At 43.0% G+C, this 25,822-nt stretch overlaps 1 protein-coding gene across 5 annotated transcripts in view; it reads right to left on the reverse strand.

Moving 5' to 3' along the window:
* Positions 1-4,615: 4,615 nt before the first annotated feature.
* Positions 4,616-25,822, reverse strand: part of RNF145 (ring finger protein 145) — a 50,346-nt gene continuing 29,139 nt past the window's right edge. For all 5 annotated transcript variants that reach the window (XM_062003007.1, XM_062003005.1, XM_062003006.1 and 2 more), the window contains 8 exons: positions 24,694-24,785; positions 19,118-19,353; positions 15,376-15,551; positions 11,606-11,746; positions 10,449-10,631; positions 8,455-8,602; positions 7,405-7,761; positions 4,616-6,307 (listed from right to left, as the gene is read on the reverse strand). In XM_062003007.1, coding sequence (XP_061858991.1) covers positions 5,858-6,307; positions 7,405-7,761; positions 8,455-8,602; positions 10,449-10,631; positions 11,606-11,746; positions 15,376-15,551; positions 19,118-19,353; positions 24,694-24,785 — 1,783 coding nt within the window. In that variant the 3' untranslated portion in view covers positions 4,616-5,857. The remainder of the gene's footprint in view (positions 6,308-7,404; positions 7,762-8,454; positions 8,603-10,448; positions 10,632-11,605; positions 11,747-15,375; positions 15,552-19,117; positions 19,354-24,693; positions 24,786-25,822) is intronic.

Consider the following 25,822-nt stretch of genomic DNA (forward strand, 5'->3'; position numbering starts at 1 on the left):
TGCAACTGCAGCTCTGGTGAGAAACGGCCGTGTGTCTTTAACCTCTTCAGTGGATCCTTACCGCTGTGTACTGCAGCTGGACACAAGAATGGGCATAGCCAAGAACCCTCCACCCACACCCATGCAGCTCAAAGAGGAGTTGACACACTTGGTTGCCTCCTCTGCAGTACTGAAGATTAATATTTAGAGCACATCAAAGCAGAAAGACTTCCAGTAACAGTCAACAGTTGGGTTTGAGTTTCTCCCACTGATTGCTGCCTACTGCCTGTGCAAATGAAGATCATTAGCAGCCCTTTTCCCCAGTAAGAACACACATCAGCTGTACCCAAAACTCAGCCACATATGCAAAGATTTTCATCTCGAAAACAAGACGCATTTTAGCAGGTTACAACTGTTCCCTTTTCTTTAGGCATCACCACACTTCGTAACACCGAGGGCCTTGGAGAAATTAATTTCCATCTGAAAACAAACAAGGGCTGAAACAGTTTACAAAGGAACCCATCTTTCAAGGACACTTCCTTTTAAATTGCACAATGTGGCTCTTAGCAAGGAAAATAAATAAAACTTAATCCCTCTGCATTCCAAGAGGCATTTTTTTCCCCAAGCTAGAGGCAAACAATCAATTTAAAGAAAACTCAGGCTATGGTGAATTAAAGAACTGTGTATCATTTCATTTATAAATACCAGATACCTATTCCACTGATTATTTTTATCCAATTAAGTCAGTTTTACCTTTGAAGTTCCTAAGAATTACGCCATTTATCCCCATCGCAGTCCTGGGCTTTTCACATCAGTTGCTGCAAAACTCTGCAGATCTTCTGGCCTTTGGCTTTTGTATCAGCTGAGACAAGTTTCAGCTACCAGATTTATTTAAGGATGTGTATTAAAAGCCTTCAGGAAATAACAACCTCTGGGAAAATTTGTCCCTAATTACTTGTAACACATAGAAAACTTTTTTATCCCTGTTTTTTCATGTTAGGTTGTTTGCTTATGCATATCAATTGTTCTTTGCCATTTCATCTCTTTAACCAGGATGCTCTCTTTAGGTTTAGGTGTGTGCCAGCCATGCTTTCTCAGCACTGTTTCATACTCTCCAAGTTGTACAGAGCTCCCCAAGTTTTGCAGGCTATCTTTCTCTCTAAAAGACAGTGTTTGTTATCAAGAGAATAACCAATACCTTAGAGCCACAGAATACATTTGCTGAGTGGTTTATCAACTGACTCACAGCTTCCTTTATGGAAACAGATGGAACTTCCCTGGCCACAGTCCCCAGATGGGCACCAAGGAGAGAGATCCCAGGCCTGGACTCCAGCAGGGTGCTAGTGAGTTAAAACAGCCATAGTTAAAACATTCAACAGGCATGGTCAAAGGAAAACTGGTACCTTCAAGGTGTGAGGGAGTGAGCTGTGATCCTTAATGTGATTACCTGTCACAGAAGTGGGGATCAGTTAATTTCTAAACTCAGTATTGTAACACTTAGAAAAACTGAGTTTAAAATTAGATCTATTGATACTTTTATAAGCTCAAGTAAAGCCAAAGAGTTTAGTTCTTCCCCACAAATGATTTTGTGGGGTGACGCCACAGGCAAGACTTGGAATAAGCAACCCTTACAAGACATGCTCAGCTGGTACACAACAGCTCCTGATGTTGCAGAGAACAAAAAGTAGTGCTGGAAAATTATTTAAAGGGCTCTTCATACAAATTTAACATGGGGGAAGAAAAAAAAAAGAGAGACAGCACCAATCCTCCAGCTGCCTCCACAGCCCTGCTGAGAGCAGCCAAAGCAGCAGTGCTCCATGGACATCCCTTCCTGACAACTACCAACCCAGCCACTCCTGCACTGTGCTGTGATGCTCTGCCAGCTCCAAACCCAGCAGCCTGCCTGCCTGCTCTTCCCTCTCCTGATCCAAACAAAACCCAGCTAAAAGAGTTTCCCTCGAATCTGGTTCCTTTCATTCTGAACACAGCTGACTTAGCAACAACATAACATGCTTCAAACAGCCCAGCTGTAGGGGGTTCTTTTATTTTAGTCACTGATATCAACTTCTTGCTTGTATTTTCTCTCTTACTTGCTAATTTGAATCAACTGAAATGAAACTCCTGAAGTTCCCCTGCCAGTCAGGAAAAACAGCACAAGTTTGTTCTCAGACATTCAGATAGCTTAGTCCCAACTCTGGTCTATTTTAGGAAAAGGACAGAGGTAACACAGAAATTGAATTTAAAAGGAATCAGGAAAGAAGGGAAACTTGGAATGAAGAGGTTTTCCCATGCTAGTAAACCTTGCACATTTTGGGAATGCTCTGCCTTGGCATAAAATGCTTTGCTAGGATTAGGGAAGGATCAGGTTGTGCCGCTGCAAAACAGCCAAAAGCCAAAGGAGCTGAGAGCAGTGCAATCCAAATCAGGGCCTCCAACTCCAATTCCTACACAGGCTTGTTTAATCTTTTCATGGAACCACCATCTCGATGTAAAGATATCTCCCTGGGCCCAGGGCAACAGGCAATGCTAGGATACTCAACAGGATTGACTAAGCACACACCAGCACACTCTGTGAGCAGCCCTCCCATTTCCAACACACCAACCCCAACCAGTCATAAAATTCCCAACTGTTCCCATTATACCACCTGGCTGGAGGCATCTTCTTGAGTCCCAGTGTTTGTTAGTCACACCACCATCAGGAGTCCTCACCAAGATGACTTCAAACCTCAGCTTACACTTACACACCAAAAACACTCCAAAGGGATTTTTTTGCCCCGTTTATTCATGAACAGCTGCAGAGAAAACCAGCTCAAAGCAAGCTGTGCCCAAGAGGGAGCTCTGCACTAGGCAAAAGCTCAGAGGTCAGGGGTATTGTTCCCTCAGATGCTCTGCAGAGCACCAAGACAGAAGGTTCATTTCATTCCCTACCACCCTGCTCCCCCACGAAAGTATTTCCCCCTTTTTCTCCTGTTTCTCAAGTTACAGAGTTAATGTCTTCTGCAACATCTATCTCAGCATGAGTTTTGACAGTTCTCACTGGATCCCTGCACTTCCTGACCCCTCAGATACAGCCTGCTTGGCTTTCCAGTATCTCTTTCCCACCCCTCCCCATTCCCTGCAGGCTCGTTCTGAAGTTCCTTCTGGAGCTAGCTGTCCCTAGTTTTCCAGAAACTGGTATTCTGATGGCATTTTTTAATTGGAAAACCCAAAAAGCAAGCAAAAATTAACACCCCCAACCCCTCTGAGCTTTCTACTCCAGCTGACTTTACTAACCAGCTACCTGTGCCTCATGAATCCTGCAGCAACGCACGTGCTCCACCCCGACTTGTTCTCTACCAACTCTTTGTAATGGTGTTGGCACCTAATGAAGGTCATTTCCACCTTTCAAGAAAGGCCCTGTTCCTATGATCTCCCCAAGCTAGCAGCCTCCTCTTTCTCTCCTCTCCCTCTTGAAAATGCCCTTCTTACAATAAATAGAAGGTGCAGCAGAGCTGTTGTCATCTCACAGTGCTCCTCTTGCCAGGCTGTGAAACTCTGCTAAGACTGCCTGAGCTCCCCTGTCTTCGAGCCCCTTCTCCAGCACAGCAGAGCTGCTTTCGCTTCACTCCACCAGGAATCTTGCAGCAGTTTCTCTCAGATGACAGCACAGACCTTCCTTTTCCTTCAGGATCCTTTCCAGCGCCACCATCCACCCCTGCAATCCCCAGCCCTGGCAGGCAGTGCATTTGTTGCATGTCATGGGCCTGTTGATTGTTAATGAGCAGTCTCTTACAGGTGTTGGTGTGAACCCACAGTCCTTTCCTCTCACTTTGGCATTACCAATTAGCTATGAATAATTTTGAGTAGCAATTAAAAGGTTCATTGCCAAGAGATCAGTCAGGCTGAGAGCTTTCTCAGCATAAGCAGTGAAGGCAAACCTTTTTTTCCTGTTGTTCTTTCAACACCACTTCCTGTGTTTCTGAAAGTGATGATGTGACAGAGTTTGGGACAGCAGTGAACTGGAATTGATGGTCCCCGTGGTTCCCTTCTGCCCTACTGCTCTCATGTGAAGCCTGTAGATGAGCACGAGTTCCTCTCCTCCCTTCCTTGCGTTCACCTCGAGGTACTTGTGTAGCAGCCACAACCCCGAGAGCCCTCATTTCACAAGGCTGATCAAGTCTCACATTTCCTCTTCCCAACCACTTGAGGTACCACTTGCTCCATTCCATGGAAGCCTGGTGATCTTACACAAAGGAAAAACTTCCCATCACTGGCGTGAGGAACTTTCTGCACCCAGAGACAGGAAGCAGGAGCATCCTTCAGGAGCATGTTCTGTGACCTGAGGGAAAGCCTGTGGTTTCACAACACTGAACAGCATTCATTGACCTGAGATTCACCATTTCCTGCTTCCACAGGCTTTAAAGTGCAGCTAGAATGGCATCAGTCTCAATTAAATAGTGCCTGGATGGTCTGCTATTGCTCTGCACAGGTGAGGCCAGGGGGTACCACAATGCACAGCACCGCAATGAAAACACGTGAGGACGTGTGCAAGTTCCACTCATTTCCCAGAGGAAGGGGGGAGCTACTGTTACAGAAGAGCTGCTCACCAACATACTTAACTCATGGGATTTCAGTACAAGAATCACATAACCAGGTGTAAAAATCTTCAAATGTAATTTATTAAGACATTCAGCTATGTCTGTCAGTCTACATCCAAATTAACTACTAAAAGTCAAATAGTATCACGTTTCACATTGGGAATACCGACTTTGAAAAAACACTTGAGTCAAGCCTATCGTATAAATAAGTGACTAATTTCTCTTCATATCAAAATTCACATAAAAAAATTGCCTGCCCTCCCCCCTACTCCCACCTAGATCCCCCACCCCAGTCCCTCCGTTCTACTTGAAGCCATGATGCATGTAAAAATTCCAAGTACGGACACGTCCTTGTCAAAGGAAAGAAAAAACAACCAAAGAAAAGAAAGGTGCAAACCTATTAACAGCTTTGCAAGTGGCATTTGCTGAGTCTGATCATACACAGAATGTACTCATTCCCAAAGTGCAAATATCGCCAGAGTTTAATACTGTTTGAATTCAGCTGCAGGAATTAAACGTTACACAGCACAGTAACTGCCAGGCCTCTCTCTGTGCCCTAAAACTCATCCCACTTTCCTCCTGCACAAGGTAGCAGAGGTCAAAGTGTTCATCAGAGCTTTAGTTTACTTCATGCAAGCCCAGACTGTGCCCATTATTAGCAAAAGTTTCATATACATCAAAATATTGACGACTCTGTCATAAAAGTCAAGAGTCACTATAGGTTACATGGATTCAAATGCAACTGCCCCACCAAGAACACCCAAAGCGTACACACGACGTTATTAAGAGTGCTTCCACCTTCTAGGACAATCACTGCTGTTCTGCCTTCGAGTTTTGCTCAGGTGCCATGAACAATTTTGCCAGTAACCAAGGGCTGCACCTCGGGCAGAGACTCTGGCAACTCACTGGACTGAATGCCTGGGGTCACCCTGGGACGTGGCTGTATGCGACACCCTCCTCCTGACCAAAGCAAAAGCTGACTTCTGTCCGTCTGTCTGCCACCTCTCACGGACCTCCTGCTCCTCTTAGCCCTCACCTACATCTTGAAAACACTCTTTCACTGCAATTTATTTCCAGACATCCTTCCTATGCCCACAGTTCAGGGAGCTTCTGGAGTCATTTCTACTGCATCTCACTGGAGTTACCACTACCAAGCAGCCCACAAAAATCAGCATGGGAGATTACGTTTTTGACCAGCATTAACAGCTAAACGTCTTTCACAGCTGTGGAAGGATAGGTTTTCTTCTGAGTCAAACTTGGATCTCTGAAATGTGTCTGTTCCCACATCATCCCTTGTCACCTTAGAGTTGGACACAAACCCTCGGATCTCGAGCCGGGCACCCCTCTGGGGCTGCAATTAGTTCTGCAGCACAAGCTGCTCCCTGGCTGGCCTCACACGGGCTCGTGTCACTGCTGTCCATGCCTTGAGAGCCCTCTGTCTCAGCAGAGGCCTCCAGGCTCTCCTGTCCATCAGCAATCTGGCCATTGCCCTCGCTAGAGCTGTCTTTCACATTTGGCCCATTGTCATGTTCAACAGCAGAGGCCTCAGCTGCATCTCCAGGTCTGGTGTTTAGCTCTGCAGCAGTAGGATTTGGCTGTTGAAGTGGCTCTGATCCCAGTCCAGGTAGCTGTGAAGGGCTCTTCAGTTGGCAGTGGCACAGGGGGCAAGTTTCTTGCACGTACAGCCACTTCTTAAGACAACCCGCGTGGAAAAAATGGCTACATGGTGTGATTACAGCAGTTTTCATATCCTGAAAGACACAGGGGAAACAAAAAGAAAGACTGTATTATTTGTAATCCCATTCCTCTCCTTTAAGCCCACACATCTATGAAGGGTCCTCTAGCCACAGGGGAGACAGCAGCAGTCCACAGGCAAGTAAGGGAACGTTCCCTTCTTCATACCAACCACATTCAAATTCCCATATACAATTCAAATGCAGACCAGGGCTGGCTGTTTATATTACAGGGACTAGGGATCAGGTAAAAAGCTTTGTTTATAAGGTATTACTACACTTCAGAAAAAGGCTTTTGTAGCATGAGAGTCTGAGGATTAGTTGGCTAAAGAAACCGTTGTGCAAGTCAAAAAACAGGACACTTAACAGACACAACATCTAACAGGAACAAACCAGAAATGAAGTAACGCCCTAACTTACCCATGTATTAGCCTGATGTTTCAAACCCTGTCATTCAACTTGACACCAGTGGTTTTACTCTTGAAAGAATCTGTATCAAGTTCAGAGTCAATTCAGTTGCACTCCCAGTGCACACTACTGATATTGTGGTGGTTCTTTCACTGACATACATGAAAGAGACTCGGGAGCTAGAGGTGTGGTGAAGATACTACTTTTAGCATTAATTTCTAAGGTCTTTACATTAGAAAGACTCTCAATCTTTCGATAAATAGGTTTCTGGTATAAAACTGACATTGCACGTGAAGTGGAAGTAGCAATGTCTCTAGAGACTGAGCTGCTTCTATGGGATAATAATGAATCAGTTACTGAGTACACATTGTCCTTCACTAGCAACATCTTCCCCTAATGAAGAAAGGGGCACATTTGCTGTTACTACTGAGAACAGCTCAACCTCAACACAAGACATCTCAAAGAAGCTCAAGGACACAGTTTGTTCTGTATCAGGACAAAGAGGAAAGAAAGTTCAAACCCATCCCAATCATCTCTCTGTTCTTAAGAACTACCTTGGTGACAGCACTCCCATTTACACAAAGCAGAAAACTGAACTTCCTGAGCACGATAAAACCATAATTCAGGTAACTTATTTGACTAGTTGCAGACTGAAGATGACAGTCCAAGGGTATTTGACGTCAGGTCAGTCCTTTGACACTTCTTACCTGGTAGCAGATGGCACAGATATCGTTGTGTTGCTCCAACTGCTCTTTTGTGGCAACGGGCAGCGATTTGATTTTATTCACAGCGTCTCTGCGAAGGAGGAAACTTTTCCAGCCCAGCTGGGCCCGTAACCACACGTTGTAATAGGAGTGAATGAAGATGATCACAGAGCCCATCACAGTCCATTCACCAAAGACCGTTTCGGAGACGCCGTAGGCCACCACGCAGAGCGCCACGAGGAACTCCAGCAGCCGGTACGTGCCGTTGACGTAATAAATCACATCATCCATATTTTCTACAGGTTCTTTCCTGAACTCCTCCACCATAAACAGAACATAAATGAAGAGTGTCCCAAGCACCTGTAACACAGTGCAAAAGCACAAGCTCAGTATTCAGTTTCTCAGCGTTGTCCACCGAGCCTGTACACACACACAACGCTCCCAAATCAGAGGACAGGAAAGCCCCAAAGCAGGAAAACTGTTGCTGAACTTCAAGACTTTTACTTGGAAAGTCGCTCTTGCACAGCACTGAAGCTTGTAAAGCATTTAAGCTTGCTCCCAAGTACTTCCACTTCTGTACCTTCCCGAGTCCAGAACACAGCAGAGCCATTTGAGCAGAAGTGATGAGCGTGATGAGGGGCAGTTTTACAGATTTATTAATAAAAAGCCAAGTTATGACAAATGCTCACAGCACAGAACATTTTCTCTACTTGCACTACTGTGTTTTGAACAAGTAATTGCTTTCAAAGAGCCACAGCTAATTAACAATATACAAATAAGTATTCTGGAAACAAAGCTTTTTTTGCTATGATAATTATGTCCTTAAAATCCTTCTGGCTTTAGAATTTGAAGTAAGACTCCCATTCACCATCCTCAGCCCACCCCTAGGAGCTCCTTTGCCTCAGACACAGGGTAAAGAAAGAGATTTTGTATCGTACCCTGTCCTTCTGCCCCTTCTATCATCCCTCTTCTCATCATGTATTTCCCCCTGTAGAGTACCAGGATCACAGCACATACAAACCTTCACAATTCCTACAGGGCCAACGTTCTTACCTGAAGAGAGGTTAGAATGCTGCTGGAGATAATGATCAACAGCCAGAAATCCATGTGGAAAAACTGACAAATCATGTAGGCCATGTAGGCAGGGAACACGAGCAAGAACAAACAGAGGCTGACTGCTCGGAAGTGCTTCCACAGGCTCCTGCAAACAACACCACAGGTTTTTGTTTTTCAAGTCAGATTTGATTGTCAGCAAAAAGAACTGTCTGACTGCTGGATGTAGGCATGTTAGGTGTTTGCTCGAGGCTTTAAGTTGTCGAAAGGAGTTGCTATTTTGTTTGGGCACAGTCTCATTAGCGGCATGCAGGCCTACAACACATATAGCATGAAAAGTTCCCCCTCTATCTGACCTATGGGCAAAAGTTTACCTGCAGTTCATTGTCACAATGGGTCAAGTCAGTGGTTAGACAAATTAAGTCCCCAAGTTAACATACCAAATATGTCAGATGAAAGTCCGTGAAAATAAGGAAAATGATCAAATATGCATGTAACTTTGTACACTCTTGTGATGAACATAAAACTCTTCCAGACTGTGTACCTACTACAACTCTTCTGTGCCTTTTTGCTAATGGGCACGGAGCGAAGGTGCTTCCTTTGATCACCAGATTCAACCCTGCTGCCTTTAGAAGTACACTTCCCAATCCAGGGATGACAAGAGACAAAATGTAACAGGACTTGAACATTCATCTCTGTCAGTCCTTACGCTGCTCCTATCACTTACTTCTTCCTAATCTCCTCCCCAACCTAAACACACCATCAATCTTTTCACAACCACCCATTTGTGGAGGCTTTCAGAATACTTCCAGTAAACTACTACACTACCTCTACAAGTCCTTCAGGTTGTGGTTTAATCTCATTTAGCACTGGTAATGAGGTACAGAAAAAGTCCTGGGGAGGCAGCACAGCAGCAGAAACCGGCTCATTTAATACAGTCTGAAGAAACATCAGAACTGTACCGTGAGGTCTGTGATTCTGCCTCTGTGGGTGAGGGAGAAAGGGAGATCTGAACTGGATTTTATCCTGATCCTAGTTGATTTAGAACTGCCTGGGACATTTGGCAGAAGAGAGTTAAAACCTACTGTCACCACAGACTGCTTGTTTAAACTGGGCAGATGCTCATATCCCGGCTCTACTGTCTTTCCCTCTGTTACTGTATCTGAAGCTAACGTTGCTGCAGGCAGAACAGGCTGGCTGCAAGTAGCCTCTAAGCTAAACAAACTCTCTACATATAAATAAACCTTCTCTTTTATTTCTTCACTTGCACGTTACAGAAAGAGAAGAGACACAAACAATTAAAGACACAAATAGATTAATATAAGAACATATAGATCTCAATACAAGATACATCTCTCAAAACACAAACTTAATCCCCCATGATCAAAACACCTGGTACACTAATGCAAGCTTTCCACTTCTTGTTTTCTGCCAGTACACTCTATCATTTTGGGATTGCAGTCTTACAGAAACACAGGTTTTACAACACCTAACACCATGTCCTAGAAACTTCCCATCCTCAGTAGCTGAGGACGCTGTATTAGAAGAAAACCTCTCCAACAGCAGAGGAAGTTAAGCAAAACCATTCTGCTAAATGCACACAGTGAAGTGGGGGTGGGGGAGGGCACAGGCACTAGAGCCCTGGATTTGCTGAACAGAGACCACCATGCACTGAAACTTGCTAGGGAGAAAAACCACTGCAGAGCATAATACTTGGAATGAGCAGCCCACAGCTGCAGAACAGCATGGGCTGGATTGGTGCAGTCCTGATCAGAAACAGGTGGTCAAAGTCACCCCTGTTTGCCACCACTGTCTGCCCTAGAGGAAATAGGACAGAGGAAAAAAACTCAAGGACCCAGGCTAGAAGTTTGCATAGAGAGAAGACAAGGTAACTTTACAAGCTACTAAAAATCCAAATCAGGCCATCAGTTACTAGTTTATCACCTCCTAAAACAGCATTGAGTAACTTTCAGTTTAGGAAATTGGTCTCTTACTTGTCCCTTGAGGCTCCCAGTGCCAGGACAATGGGATCAGCAATTTCCAGCATGGACTGAAGGATGGATGCCACCACAATGAAAAGAATAATACTGAGCAGGAACGCCCGATGCACGACTTGGAGTTCAATCAAACCTGTCTGCACAGCCAGGATCAGGAGTGTGACTCCTTCAGTCATTCCCCTGCAGATCAACACAAGTCAAAAGGTCACATTTTTGTTCAAAAATACATCTAGAAACACCAGGAAATAAGCCGTTTCTGCCACCACCCTCCAGCTGTCCCTGGTTTTAGCTTTCACTGATGTCCCTGCTAAGGCTTTAACCTGAGGGGAGTGTTTTCAGAAATGCTGATTTGTTAGGGGTCAGGAACCAGCAGACTGCAGAATCCTGCTCTGGAATAGCAGTGTCCACTTCTTTTTTGCTTGGAACCTCAGACTGAGCTGAATATCTCCAAGAAGTACAATTTAGCCCCAGTGTTTGACACAGCTGAAGTGCAGATCACCCAGCACTGCATACTTCCCCCAAACATGCATTTATCTAGACTACTCCTCTCCTGGGTAACCCCCATTTGTACCACTTTTGCTTCCACATCTTGGAATCCAAAATATATCATACTCTTTTGTAGATGGTCTGAACTTTCTATAGACTTAAGGGCTGAAATAACTGAGAAAGGTAGATTCTAGGATCCCAGTTTCACATGAGTCAAGTTGAGACAAGCATTAAGAAAAGGCAGTTCCTATATTTTGTCTGTTTCCCATAGTAATTTACAGGCAATCCACACAATGCTGTGCTTTAATCCTCCTAAGATTAGTAATGTTTCACACATGACTACAGGGTAAATGAGGAAATGGAAATACAAAGTGTTTATATTATCCAAGCATGTAAAAATTTTCCAGTGACTCATGAAAATAAAAGCACTAAGACAACCAAACTGTGTAATTATAAATCCCAACTAACAGCCCTGAATTTATTACCATCTCCCAAGAAGTCTGTGACAAGCTGTAAGTTCCCCTCAAATCCTTTCAAAGCACACAAAAAGCCTGTCAAGGATGCCCAGGAGTTCCCAAGTTCAAAAACTGCAATGTGATCCATGTGTTTCTACAAAAGTCTCTTTCTGTCTGCTTCTTTTTAGACACTAGGCACAAGGAGACACTTACCTGTTCATAGCAGGATCATTCACGAACGCTCGGTAACCCTGCAAGTAAAACTTGCAGAGAGTCAGAACTCCCAGAGCAACAAAAGAGACTGTGAAGACCAAGCCCAGGAGTGAGTATGGAGTGCTACAGCATTCAGCAATACTGGGAGGAGAGAGGTGAAAAGAAACAAAATGGCCCATCAGTTTACAGCAATATGATGTGCCCTCCCCTTGTTCTGTTAACTGTGCCGGCTGGCTTTAAAGCAAAACTGAATTGGTTTGATGAAAATATCAAAAGCTTTACCCTCCCATAAATAGATGAGAGATACTCTGTTACTCCTTTCACAGACACAACTAGCCCCAGCCAGGCCATGCTGCACAATGCACTGTCCCGCTGCCCCAGGGTCTCTGTAACCACAACCCCATCTGACAGCCACAATGAACCCAGGTTACGTCCTGGAATTTCAGCCAGCTACCAGGAACAGGGAGTTAAAGCAGATGGATTCACTAAAGCACTTTCCACTCTGAGCCACAGTAAGACAAAAAATACCCTCTAACTGAGACTAAGGGCTTTTTGGTTCACGCCAGGTTGAGGGAGCACACACATGTCTTTCAAGGAGCCGAGCCAGAAGCAGCAAAATAAGACAGTGAAGAATATTACCCCTCATCAGGCTTCTCCTCTCTCACTACAGCAGTGAGGTCCCAGAGACTGAGACCACAGAGTATGTTTGGCAATGCCAAGGATTGGCTACACTACCTCAGCTCCCTTCTCCCCTTGGGCTGTCCTGGCACTGCAGAACTCAGGGCAGTCCAAGCCTCAGAGTCTACTCCAGCTTCTGAAACACCACGTTGCCAGAGCAAGGGGAGCGCAGCACAGCTCACTTGTGTGCTCCAACACTAGGTGAATAATCAGCTATCAGCCAGGGATTATTCATCTGGAGAGCCTCACATACGTAATCCATACACAAAAAAACCCCACACCAACAAAATCTCTGCTTGTTCACCAGGACAGTAGTCTCCTGAGAGAAATTCTGGTGGTCAAAAAGCTGTCGTGCTAATTAACGGACTGAAGAGTGAACCAGTCCAGTGCTCTGACAAGACAAAAGAGTTTTGAGGAAGCATATGTCCCAAAAATAAACAAAGCTTGTCCAAGAGGCATTTACTTTGTCTCTTTGAATGACTGCTTTAACCAGAAATCTCCTTTGAAAGCACTTCACAGCAGAGAATGTTGATGTGTTCACACAGACTATTTGCAGCACTTCCGCTCAGCCTTCAGACTCTGCCTGTTTATCAAATCGAGCGGGGCTGAAAGAGCTTGTGTGTGTTCCTGCTGGTCAAGGTAGGGAGAAATGCAATATTTAAGGCAGAAGGGTATCTCAGGAACTCTAATTCTTGCTTCAAAATAAACTACCAGAAATCAAGAACCCTTGATTTTCTGCCTGATGCCCGATCCTTTTCAATCACAGTAATTTTAGTACTCTTCTTAAACTTATTTCCAGATGATGTACTATGCAATGGTCCCAGAGGAGCTGAAGAGCTCAAAGAGAAGCCTGGGGGGCTCTCAGTGTTGTGTGTCAAGCACAAGTTTATAAACTGTCCCAAAGAGGTCAACTCTTCAAGGTTCCTCAAAAAACAAGAAAAACCACCCCAGTTTTAAGTACCCACGGAAAAGATTCTGAGAAGAACATAGACAAAGAAAGGTATGGAACAGTTGTTAAACTGCATGCAAGCAAGAGCTTTCCAGTCTGAGAAGAACTGAACTATGCTACTCTTGATTTTAAAGAAAAGAACTGAATTGTTTGGTTTGAGGTGGTTTTTTTGGTCCCCCCTAATACATGAATTGAGGGCACTGAATGAAACTGTATGGATACAAACAATCAAAATGGATTTTGCAACATACAGACCACGTTAAGCTGTGAAATTCCTTGCCTCGGGACCTTTCAAATAACACAAAGCAGGTTCACGGGCAGAAAGCAGAAATGGATGGAAAAGATGTCTTTGGAAAGTTCCTGAATACCTATTAACCATATTCAGCTAATGCAGTCTGACAGCTCAAGTTGGATGTGGGCCTGGATGAGCACTAGGAAGCGTCCTGTTTGTCATACAATGGGTGGGTGTCTTTTCAGGCACCCATTTGCAGCCACTGCTGGAAACTGGACCCTTGGCTAGATCAGCATTTGGTCTGACCCAGCACAGCCACTGAAACACTCTTATGAAAAATCAGATATAGCTATTCTGCACATCCCAGCTGCTCTCACCTGAACTCCAGCTACACTATTCAAGCAATCCTTACACTTGAAAGGACATAGATGCAGAATCCACTCATTTTCAGAGGAGCACATCTTCACTTCTGTTTTGTTAAACAGATAGCACTGCATTATTAACTGGCCTGACAAGGTACTTCAGCTCCCTCCTAAGGGTTAAGAGACTGTTAACAGTACTACCTGAGTTTGTGCTTTTAAGATGAATAAGCATTTATTGCTTTTCTACTGTGACAGAGCTGAGAACACTGGGAATATTTGCATAGTTTGCCTGTACTTTTCCAATTATAGGAATAACTTCAGAGATGAATTACTGTTCATCCACTTGGATCAAGCCAATGCCAGTCTGCAAAGCAAGTTCTTTGTTTTGCCATGTGGTGTAGGAATCAATTTATTTCCAAGGAAAAGCATAGCTTCTCCCACCTCTGATAGCTGCTAAAGCCAGTACAAAGTCTATTGTTACAAAACTAGAATTGCAGCAGAGATGAACAGGAAGAAAAATTTCAGACACCAGTGGTTTAGTTCACAATCAGGTAACACAGTCAGTGCTTTACCATAATGCAGTGTGACACTAAGCAATTTTAATACTATACACAAGAAAATCCCTGGCATTTCTCCCTAACCATAACGGATTTTGACATCTTACACCATGGCACCACAAATATACAGAGGGCAAGAAAAAGCTAAGCAATTAGGCAGGATGATTGGAAAACTGTAGTGATGAGCAAGTTACTCAAGTAAGTTTCTACTCAAACAGGAGAACTGCTGACCTATGGTCTATTAAGAGTAAGTCTTATGTTGCCTGTGTGTTTAGACAGGTATTAACCCACCTTCTGCAACACACCCAGTTCCTCTCTGCCCTACACTCATGCTCCCTGCTGTGTGCTCTAATTCCCAGTTAACACGCAGCAAAGGCACATAGGGTCCAGCCAGAAGAATCAAGTGCTGCTTTTCTCTCACTAAGAGCACTAACACAGGCCTCTCTCCTTTACCCTACAATCAGTTTTTACAAAGCTTTGGGGAATTTGGTATCTGTAAGGTCTTTATACCTCTGCCAAACTAACCACATGCCTCAAAAGTTACTTTTGGAGTTGGCTACTTCAGCTGCTTGGATGAACTCAAGAATGTGTTCCACACCAGAATGAAGAAACAAGACATACAGGGCTCTAAAACTAACACAACCATTAATATTGTATCAGTTGGACTTCAGTTGAAGTATCTCAAAACCAATTTGTACAGTGAATACAAATTCTGCACTTCTAATTATAGCTATTTCCTCATCAAAGGAGTATTTTGTTTTCTTGGGAATTCTCCCACAGTTCTACTAATGCTGTCTGTTCTGAACAGGATCCACGTCTCTGAAGGACAAGCTTAACAGGGTTTCCATACATGGTTGCTGAGATAAGGACAAGTATTTGTTGGGTATCCAAATGCTGGAAAGCTAATCTTCATATCTAGCCTCTAAAAGAGCATACACATTCATTTTAAAAGATAGCCAAAAAGAGAAAAATTATTACTTGCAGTTAATTACCTTGTCAAGAAGAGGAAGAGGAGTCTCTCTCTTGAGGCAGGCTGGTCCCGTGTACTGAAATAGGAATAGATCTGAAGAGCAAATAAGACAAGCCAGAACACCATGAAAAGAACTGGAACGACCAGCTGGTTCCACAGAGACATCCCCAAAGCCAGGAGACCATACACCTCCACCACCTGGGCAAGAGAGAAAAAAATGCAGCTTGTTACTTGTTACACAGTACCTGTGTTTTGATAACAAAAACAGTCAACTATATAGGCACAAGAAAGCTAAGGATTGATTATTCACATGGCACTGACCACTCCAAAGGAAAAGAGGAGGTACATCAAACTACAGTTCCACAAAGGGACAAATCAGCTTCATCAGTCACATGTTGCCACTGTCTGTCTTGAGGAAGCAAACTATCAGACCAGTTGAATGCCCCTTCCTATGACAAACTGGCTTGAAGCTGCTGACTGCAGTCTGCCCACAGTCAGAGGGGTGAGGGTATGTGCCTCCACTTCATGCACAACTCTCCCAGACCTTTCTGCCCAGCTTAAGTCCCAGTCGTGTTGTTATCTCTGTAGCCACTGCAAAGTCATTGCACACACTAGATACTGAAATGAGTCATAGTAAATCTGCTCTGCTGACCTGCTTTCCAGGCAAAACTGAATACCTTCAACACTATACCTTAAGAATCACAGAGTAGTAGGGGTTGGAAGGGACCTCGAGAGATCATACAGTCCAACCCCCTGCTAAAGGAAGTTCCCCTCAATCAGGTCACACAGGAACATGTCCAGGCAGGTTTTGAAAACCTTCAGAGGAGACTCAATACCCTCCCTGCCCAGCCTGTTCCATCCACCAAGTGTTTGAAAGTCATGCTTACAAGTTATTTCAGAAGACTCTGAAGCCAAATTACTTCTTTTGTACTGCAAAGATTAAGTTACAATGCTGTCACTTCCAAGAAACTGGAATTTCATATAGCTAGACTTGATACAAAAGGTCAAAAGGAAATCATTCATAACTACTGTTTCCTCATGACCTGCTCCCACAATGACATACAATCCATAATGGCCAGAAAACTTCAGCAAATGCTAAAGAAGCTGTCTATTTAGTCTTTCATGAGAAGCATGAAGGATATTACATTCATGGAACCTGCTGCAGTGGCTGACCAACAAGCAATACACTGCTGGCAAGGATATGATGCCAAAGTCCTGCTTTTAGCTTTGTACACAGACTTGTGAAGGAAGTGCATCTGCCCTCAGGGGACTCCCTTGGCCTGGAACCAATGCAGGCAATCCTATGCAGCTCCTGGCAGAGCACTCCACTACGTCAGAGAAGGGTCATGCTATGCTCATAATGGAGACTCACAACTGTGAGGTATTTCTGGCATCTTCTGCTGCAAGGAGGCAGCCAAAGTTCTGGACTTGCTTTTAAATAATACCATTAGTCACAGTCTGAAATACAGACACACACAAAAATCTGCCTCAGTCCACCTGTTAGGGCTGTCTCGGGAAACACTCTCGGAGTTTAACATCCCAATATTAGCTTATATCAGCTTTGCCATTGATACATAAACAGCAATCAGATCCAGCCTAAAACAGAAGTAAATTCACAAACACCAGCTTGAAGGCATCACTGAAAACTAACAACTGCCCAAAGTTACAGTGATGGAAACACAAACAGGAAAGTATTCAAGACAAAAGGGCAGTATCCTCTCCTGGAATAAACACACTGAGCCTGATTTGTAGCAGAGTTGCAACCATTTATATCAACACCCTATGAAGTGATGGGTTTTTTTTCTGTTCTGTTTCAGGAACATAGGCAAAGAGCAGTGAGCTCTAAAAACAAACATCCTGTTTCATTCTACTGTCAACACAATGCAAAAGCAACTCTCATAGCTTTTCATTCCAACCCATTCTCTACTGCCTGCATTTAGAAAAGCAGTACACAACACTATCAGAAACCCAGCACCACGTTATAAAGCTTCTGCAATTTTCTCTGTATTCCCAAGGAAAAAACTTTATGCCCTCAGCATCAAAAGTCAGAAGGAAGTATGATCTATACAAAGTATACTACCTCCTCATGATTACAAAACTATAATACAGCTTGATATGCAAAGGTTTTAAACTGGGGGGGGAAGGCAGGGAGGAGAGACAAGCAACCCTAGAGATGAGGAGACTTGTGTAACAGCTACATTTAGAATACAATTCTGACAAACCAACAAACCAACCTGATTTGTTGGTGACCTGATCTAAGTGAACCTGCTTTAGCAGGGGGTTGGACTAGATGATCTTTAGAGGTCCTTTCCAACCCCGACCATTCTTTGATTCGGTGAAACAACAAAAATCAGCAAGAAATTACTATTTCCTCCCCTCACACCACAATATATTTAACATTGAAACATTCATAAGCTGTTGAAGTGTTTTAAACATAAGTGTCTAATTAAAAAAAAATAGGTAAGTCGCTCAAACCCAAATGAGAGATGATTTGACTTCCAGCAGCTAAACTCTGCTTCCATTCATGCACCTGGAAAATGGAAGTGCTGGTTCTAACTTGTTGCAAATCTTCAAGCTGTACAATTGTTCTACCCCGAACGTTACCACTAAGTAAACTATAAGCATCCTTTTCCTATACTCACTGGAAACTTTGCCAATTAGCCCCTGAATTAGTTTTTGATCAGCAAATCTACATGCTAGTTACAGATGAGATCAAAGCCCGCTAGGTGCTGTACAAGCACAGAAGGATAATCCTACTCCAAAGACCAACTGCATACAAAACAAACAACAAGACAGAAGTGATCAACACAACAGGCCGAGACCTTGGCACACCAGACACCTACTGCTGCCAAGTTTTTGTTTGTGTGTGACAGATATGACAGCAAAGACAAGCTTTAAAGAGCTTTGAAAGAGCATAACAAGTTCATTCCGAGACTGCTTCTGGACTGAAGAAGGCAGAAAACCAGTGGCTTGGTTTCAAAAATACAATCCAGCAAGTAGTGAGAGCTGAAATAACAGATCAGTCTAAAGTCAAGCAAGCATCAATCTTTTATATTGAAACATAAAGAATGATGCATACACACATATATCTTAACAACAACAAAAAAGTGAGGTGAGGTGTGATGATTCTGTACCACTAACAATGTGTCTTTCAACTAAACACGTATCCCATGTCAAGGTGTTCATAAAACAGATACATGTCACTTCAGCCTTTGTTCCTGCCAGCTCCTTTGTTAAAGGTCTCAGCAATGCTGCAGTTGTAAAGAAAATATCACAGACCTCTTGAATCACTGCCTGCAAGTTACAAACCACTAGGTCAGTGATTAACACAGTCACAATCAGCTTTAGTGTTACTCCAAACTCAACGCTATTATAATTACAAATGTTTTTCATACCGAAGGCATTTATCAAAATGAACTACAATTAATGGATGGAGATTACATTGCTCACTTAATGAGGTTGTAAACAAATTCTGCCACATTCTTGCCTTTTAGCCTGGATTTGGGAAAGACTAAGTGAAGTCCACGCTAGCTGGACAAGCTCAGCTGGCCAGCAGCATAATTCAACTGCCAATCCATACAAATTAGAAACTGCCATCAATTAAAGAAAGGAGATCCTATGGACAGGAAGACATTTGGTGTGTTTAGAAAATACAATTAACCCATAGAGCTGCAAAGAAGACAGTCAAAGTATTTTTTTTGTTTCTTTCCTGCAAAATAAGACTCCAGCCAAAGAAAACAAAGTCGCTACATTTACTGTCTTACCTGAACAAGCTCTCTGTATGCAGATTTTGCCAAGTTATAGGGCACCAGAAGATTTGATGCCAGAAAGTAGAGAACTTCCAAACCAGTGAAAATCATGGCAAATTTGTTGATAATGACAATGGTTTCCAAAGGGACCAGGCAAAGCCGTGCCAGCAGAGGGAGCATGTGAGCAGAGAAAAGCCAGATCTGTTTGGTTTTCATGACGCAGGAGCAGAGGGTACATACCACCAGCTGACCTGAAAACGAAACACGGTATTTTATCATCAAGCTCATTATCCCCGTCAGGACAAAAAAAAACAACCCCAAACAAACATATTTTAATACTTTCCCTAACACAGTTACCAACACCCAGCATATTATGACAGTTCTAACGAGGACTGTTACGAAACCAGGCTCCTCTGTGTCTTCTGCTGGGTCACAAAAGTTACCAGTTTCAAACTGTGCAAAGTGCTTGCTTTCACTTTACAGATGAGTGAGGTGTCAACTCACACCACACACAGAATCATATGCAGATTAACAGAAAGTCCCAGGGATAAATCACGCAGAGGATAACCCAAAGTCATCCCTCCGTTTCCTTATTGTCCCCAGCTCAAATCCCATCAGTGTCTGCATATACAGCAGCAGTTTTTCTGAAGCACAGCTTACTACTGCTTCATCCCAATTAAAAAGTAAATCGGAGGTCCCAAATGGCTTTTAGAGCAACAATATTTACACTGTCAGGAGGAATTACTGGCCAAGAACAGCAGCAGGAGAACAGCCAGGTCAGCAGCTGAGATTTCAATCATTTCATAATGCCCCGAGGCAGTTGCTCAAAATTATCACTGAACCTTTCAAGTGACAGATAATTAACAACTAAACTCTCTTTAACAGTTGGCAGATATGCAAGCTCAAGCACATCCCTCCCACACACCCAGAGATTTGGAGGGTGATATTCCTAGAGCAGACCACTCCAGTATAACTGCTCCCATTGGAGTCACTGGAAGCTGTACAGACACAGAATGAGGTGAAGCACACGTTGTCTGGATAAGAACAATTCCCATCGTTTTGCAATAAGTAAGAAGTTTGTTAAATATTTTTAAAGCAGAACCTTGTTTGTCATCTATGTTAGCTTATACCCAAACACCACAACTAAACCCAAGTGCTTATGCTCTGTTTTGGAGTTACCCCCGCTGTTTCCATTTCACAACTCTTCCTGAAACCAGGAGTCAGCCTTAGCAAAACAGTAACAAAACCAAGGCTGTTAAACATCTCCAGGTCAGCACTAACAACATGTGTTCACATAAGCTTAATCACCTTGTAAGTCCTTCTGGATGGGTTGGGGAGGGAAGCTGCAACAGCAAAAGCAGTTTACTTTCATACTGTCTAGCTTCCCTACCTAGGAAAGGACTTCTGCTTTCAAAATAACTGCAACTGAGCTGAAAGAAATCTCTAACGTCTAGTACTAAAGCACACAAAGTTCTTTCTCCATCACACTGTCCTCTTTCAAATCCTATTGTTAATTTGCTAGGTGTATTTTTGAATTAGCAAATGCCTTTTCAGAACAAGCAGCCTTGCTCTCATCAAGGCACTGAGTTGTATAAGCCTCAGAGAAAGTTACTCTGCTCATCTTTTTAGAAGTTCATCAGATGCCAGCTCTGAAGCATTCTCCCTCTGCATTGTTGTTTTCTGCCCACACACACATTGCTGCAACCCTATTTAAGGTACTACCAGCTCGCTGCTGAGCTTACTGTAATATTAAGGAGCCTGGCATAGTCGGCTGGCAAGGATTTCTACGACTCACAGTAACTAAGGCAACCCAGCTTCACACACAACAGGATGCAAATAGCAGCATCCAATATGCTCTTCAGGATTTAGTAAGACTGTCGTCATCTGAAAGAAGATCTTGTGACAACATCATGTTAAATAGTCCTGTAACAGTCCATTACTCTTTGGGCTGGCTCTGCAGCTCTCCAGTCATAGAACAGGGCCTCCAAGTTGAGTAGCATCTCAAGCAACAGCAAAACCCCCTTTCTTCTAGTGATGTGCTGAGTGTGCTGGTCATCTGTGTTAAACACTCTGACCCTCCCACTCTGAATTTTTACGCGACATGCGAAGGAAAGCTGTGCACCAGCAAGGGAATACACGGAGCACTTTCTCTGATGGCTCCAATCTCCTTCCTGAAGTCTGCACCTTTTCAGTTCTCATCCCCTTCAGGAAGAGTGTGGAAAGACTTCCAATGGAAGTTTTAGTGACTGGTACTTCCCATACTAAGGTGCCACTGAGGTTGCACCTTAGTTCAGGCAGATAATCTCTGCAGTAAAATCACAGTTTCTGTCCAAGTGTGGCTGTACACATCAGTCATCACACACAACGTAACACCATCAGTCAGAAGAAATTAAGTTTGTACCTCATAGCTAGAGTGTAAAAATCTTCTTGTGACTTGGTATCTGTTAAGACTAGCAAATCCAGCTGAATGTTTGCACTCTTCAAACTTAAATGCCATGGACTGAAAATTGCCAGACACATATAATGAACCTGACAGCTGGAATCCTCCTGCAGGACATAAGCCTCCTCTGCTAGAGAATGAGGCAGTAAGGAATACGTCTCTTGCCTTTAGCTCCTGCTCATTCTTTTCCCTTCCCAAAACCTACACAAGTACATTAAACATTGCTGACAAAGAGCCAAAACCTCCCAGCTTGTAAACTAATGGAAAATGTGCAACAAGAAAGCCTAAGTGACACAGCCACTATGTATGAACTATGTGTTCATGCCACTTTGAGTAGGGAACTGTCTTTATTTCATTACCAGTTTTTAAAAGCTGATCTTAAATTCCCTGGGTACATCATTAATCTTGTTTCTCGAGGGTCTTCATGATAACATCCCTTCCGAAAGCACGCAGCTTTGTAACGTTCTGTGCTGGTTTTGGCTGTGATAGAGTCAATTTACTTAACAGCAGCTGGTATGGGGCTATGCTTTGGGTTTATGTTGGAAACAGTATTGAGCACAAGGATACTTTCATTATTGCTGCTGAGCAGCGCTGACATAGTCAAGGCCTTTTCTGCTTCTCACCTCAACCCACCAGTGAGGAGGTGGGGGGGTGCACAAGGATTTGGGAGGGGACACAGCCAGGACAGCAGACCTCAACCAACTCAAAGGATATCCCACACCATATGGCATCATGCTCAGCACATAAAGCTGGGGAAGAAAGAAGGTGGGGGGGGGATGGGACACTCAGAGTGATAGCATTTGCCTTTCCAAGTCACTATTACACGTGCTGAAGCCCTGCTGTCCTGGGGATGGCTGAACTCTTACCTGCCCATTAGGGAAAGAATTCCTTGGTTTGCTTTGCTTGTATGGATTTTCCTTCACCTATTGAACTACCTTTTTCTCACAGATGACTTTTCCCATGTTTACCCTTCTGATTCTCTGCCCCCTCCCACCAGCAGAGAGAGTGAGAGGCTGCATGGGGCTTAGTTGCCATCTGCAGTTAAGCCACAATGCATTCACAGCTGACATGCTCACAAAGTGACACACTCACCCAAGGGGCACTCTTAGAGACATCTATTTCTTCTTTCCAGCTCTTAGGAACTTACTAGTAACCCTAGTCAACACGCATCAGATTAGATGGGGGGAGGAAATGACTGTGAGACTGCATTCAAAAAGCACTAAGGAGTGAAAGCACTAACAAAGACTAAATTTGTGAACCAGCTGGTGAAATGCACATCATCTCCTCAATTCTGACCAAAGCTTTTAGGAACCAGAGCTGGATTGCTAGCACCATTATTCCCCTGTGCACCTGCCTCAGTGGCTTTGTCAACTGTGCTGCAGCACAACTCTCTAAAAAAACCATGCAAGAAAAAGACAGTGCAAAGCACCTGTGTATTAATTTTGTTGTGATAAGGACACACTTCAGTGTTGTACACTCCTGAGACATGGCATTTGCCATCCAGATTGCACTGGACAAACACCTTTGCATGAAAAATTTGAGAAAGTATTTCATACTTATACAAAACAGTCAGGCCTCATAGCCCACTTCCACAGGCCTTTCCCAAAGATGGCCACTTGCCATCAAGACTAAAATTACACATTCAAGTTGGCTGTAACAGGAGAAGTTCATAATGGGGATATCAAGTATGTTAATGTTCACACATTTGCTAGTATAGTCAAGCACTTCTGAAAAAAAATTACAATAAGGGGACACTTTGGTCTGACATCCAGTACAACTCAAAACTGTATTGGATGAAAACTAATATTATCTTTTTCTCACTTGTTTTTAATCCATATTAAAACCTGGATGAAGTACAACAGGTTTGACTCTTGGTTTTGTTTCTGCCTAGATGTTACTTACGGACACAATGCTTTCTGATCTCTTCCTGCCCAGGCCTGCCCACTGCTTTGTGAAGCTCTCCGAGGGACTCTGCTTGATTACGAGACCTTGCATTGCACCCAAAAGAGATTCAAAGCACTAAATACAAACATCTTCTCATAGAAACATACTAAATGCACTAAAGGCTTTAGTTGTACTTTGATGTCATTTGACAAAACAGCAAAATATACATCTAGAAATTCAGAAGAGAGAACAGATAGTATCCAGAGAAGATCTTTCCTTGAAAAACACTGATGTTATTTATATTAAAAAAAACCCACAGGCACAAAAACCAACATTAAAAGCAACCACAAATGCCACTTTTCAAAGGAAGGATGCAGGCAAACAGGAGACTTATATACTCTGGTAGACCTAACATACTGAAAAAAAGTAAACACGTTTGTATCTGCCAGTAGCAGCTGCAAGTAAACAGAAAGCAGATGAGTTTTGCCAACAGTAGATGGTTGACTAAATCTGTCAATAATCTAATGAAAACCATAGATCTCAGTGAAAGGAATTACGGAAGATTTTTCTTCCAAGCTTGTCTCTGGCTTAGTGTGTATTCCAATGCCCTCTCAGTAGAGCATATGGTATGGTGTAGCAACTTCAACATTTGCGTTTATTCTCTTGCTGTCAAAGGGCAAGAGAACAGTCTGGAAAGTCTGTTTCTTCAGGATTTATTTGGGATTTTCAGGTAGAAGTCATCTCCCTCAATCACACTCAACTTCAGAAGTAGCATTCAAAACTACATGGGACCCCATTAAAAAGAAAAGTAGCCTATCACACACAAATCTACTTCACCAGGTTTTTTGGTAAGAGAATACCAGTGTTCATCTACAAGGCCAATAAAGAATAAATACTTGTGCAACACTTTCACCAACAAAAGCACTATGGATATCCACAACTACTGAAATTTCTACAGTACTTTCATCCTAAAAACTTTTTTAGACAGCGCAATAGTTCTGAATCACATTGTGAGTTCAAGAACACAGCACAACAAACAGACCTAGAAAATACTTCAAAGCTGCAAGTATGGACATACTGGTAAACCACTGGCACAGGAAATGCCAGGCAGCATATACCCAGCCTCCCATGCCTCTTGCATATTTATGAGAACCACAGCGACTGAAAGTGACAGAGATTTGAAACCAAGAGGTAAGAACATGCATAGGTTTCATAAATGGAATTAGGCAGAAGTCTGTCCAGCATCACAAATATTTAAAGCACTTACCTACTAAAGCAGTCATGAAACGATTCATAGAGAGGGGTTCCAAGTACATTGGCCCTTCATATCCTGATTCCAATTCACTCCTGACATAATCCCTAAAAAAAAAAAAACCCACAAGTTATTAAGATCCATCTGATCAGACAAGAAGCAATTTATTCATTCCACACATCCATAACTTCAGTGTACATCACAGTCAATTAACTACATTACAAAAAGCAATATTAACACTATTAACTACTGTAACAGCAGCCTCACTGATGTAAGGATCTAACTGAGGCATGACTTAAGCAAAAGTAGTATTATCTGTAATTAGACTCACTGGCATGGCTGTAAAAATCCTTTGGGACACCCAAGCTGTTCTTCAGAGCGTGGCCTCAAACTACTTATTGACAAAGCCTCTTAAGCACCATTCCATTTTTAAATATCCTTATTAAGTTTTATTCTTCCTAGTAATAATTTATTTTCTCACCAGCTTCATGAGGGAAAAAAATAAGCAAATCTGAGAGCTTGAGAGGTCTTCCAATGTAATCCTTGCAGTATTTTGCACCTAACAATTTGTTTGCATTGACTTAAAAGGATAGGTACGAAGGAAAAGTGACAGTCATGGACTGGAGTCAGGAATAGAGTTGCTTCATAATCCTTTTATCCAACACAATTTGGAAGTTTAACTCTATCCTAGGAAACCTGGGGAATAACTTGATACTCTCAAACTAATAAGATCCCTATTGACATGGTGTGACAGTCTGAAAATATGACAGGTTATTTGTAATTTCTCTCAGAAAATATTGGCTAGGAAAGTAGGCTCAGACAATCGAGAAAAAAGGTGTAAGAACCTGAGAAGACTGGGTCATTTTCTGCTGTATATGACATACTTAACAGCAATAGAACTCAAATATTAACTTTTGACTAAGAGCAAGCAGTTTGCACTTTCAGAAGGCAACCCTGGAACAGCACAGATATAATTCTGCAGTGACTCCTTAATCCTCTGCCATGACACAGCCGGCAATAGCTGTGAGCCTTTATATTCAGATCTCCAGCCTCTTTTTCTGTCTTACCCTGCGACCCTTCCTTCTCCATTCCCAAAACAACTGCTGCTTCACCTTTGTTACAACACTACCAACTCTGCCAATAG

Source organism: Colius striatus, chromosome 9 (assembly GCF_028858725.1).
Source record: "Colius striatus isolate bColStr4 chromosome 9, bColStr4.1.hap1, whole genome shotgun sequence".
Classification (NCBI taxonomy): domain Eukaryota; kingdom Metazoa; phylum Chordata; class Aves; order Coliiformes; family Coliidae; genus Colius; species Colius striatus.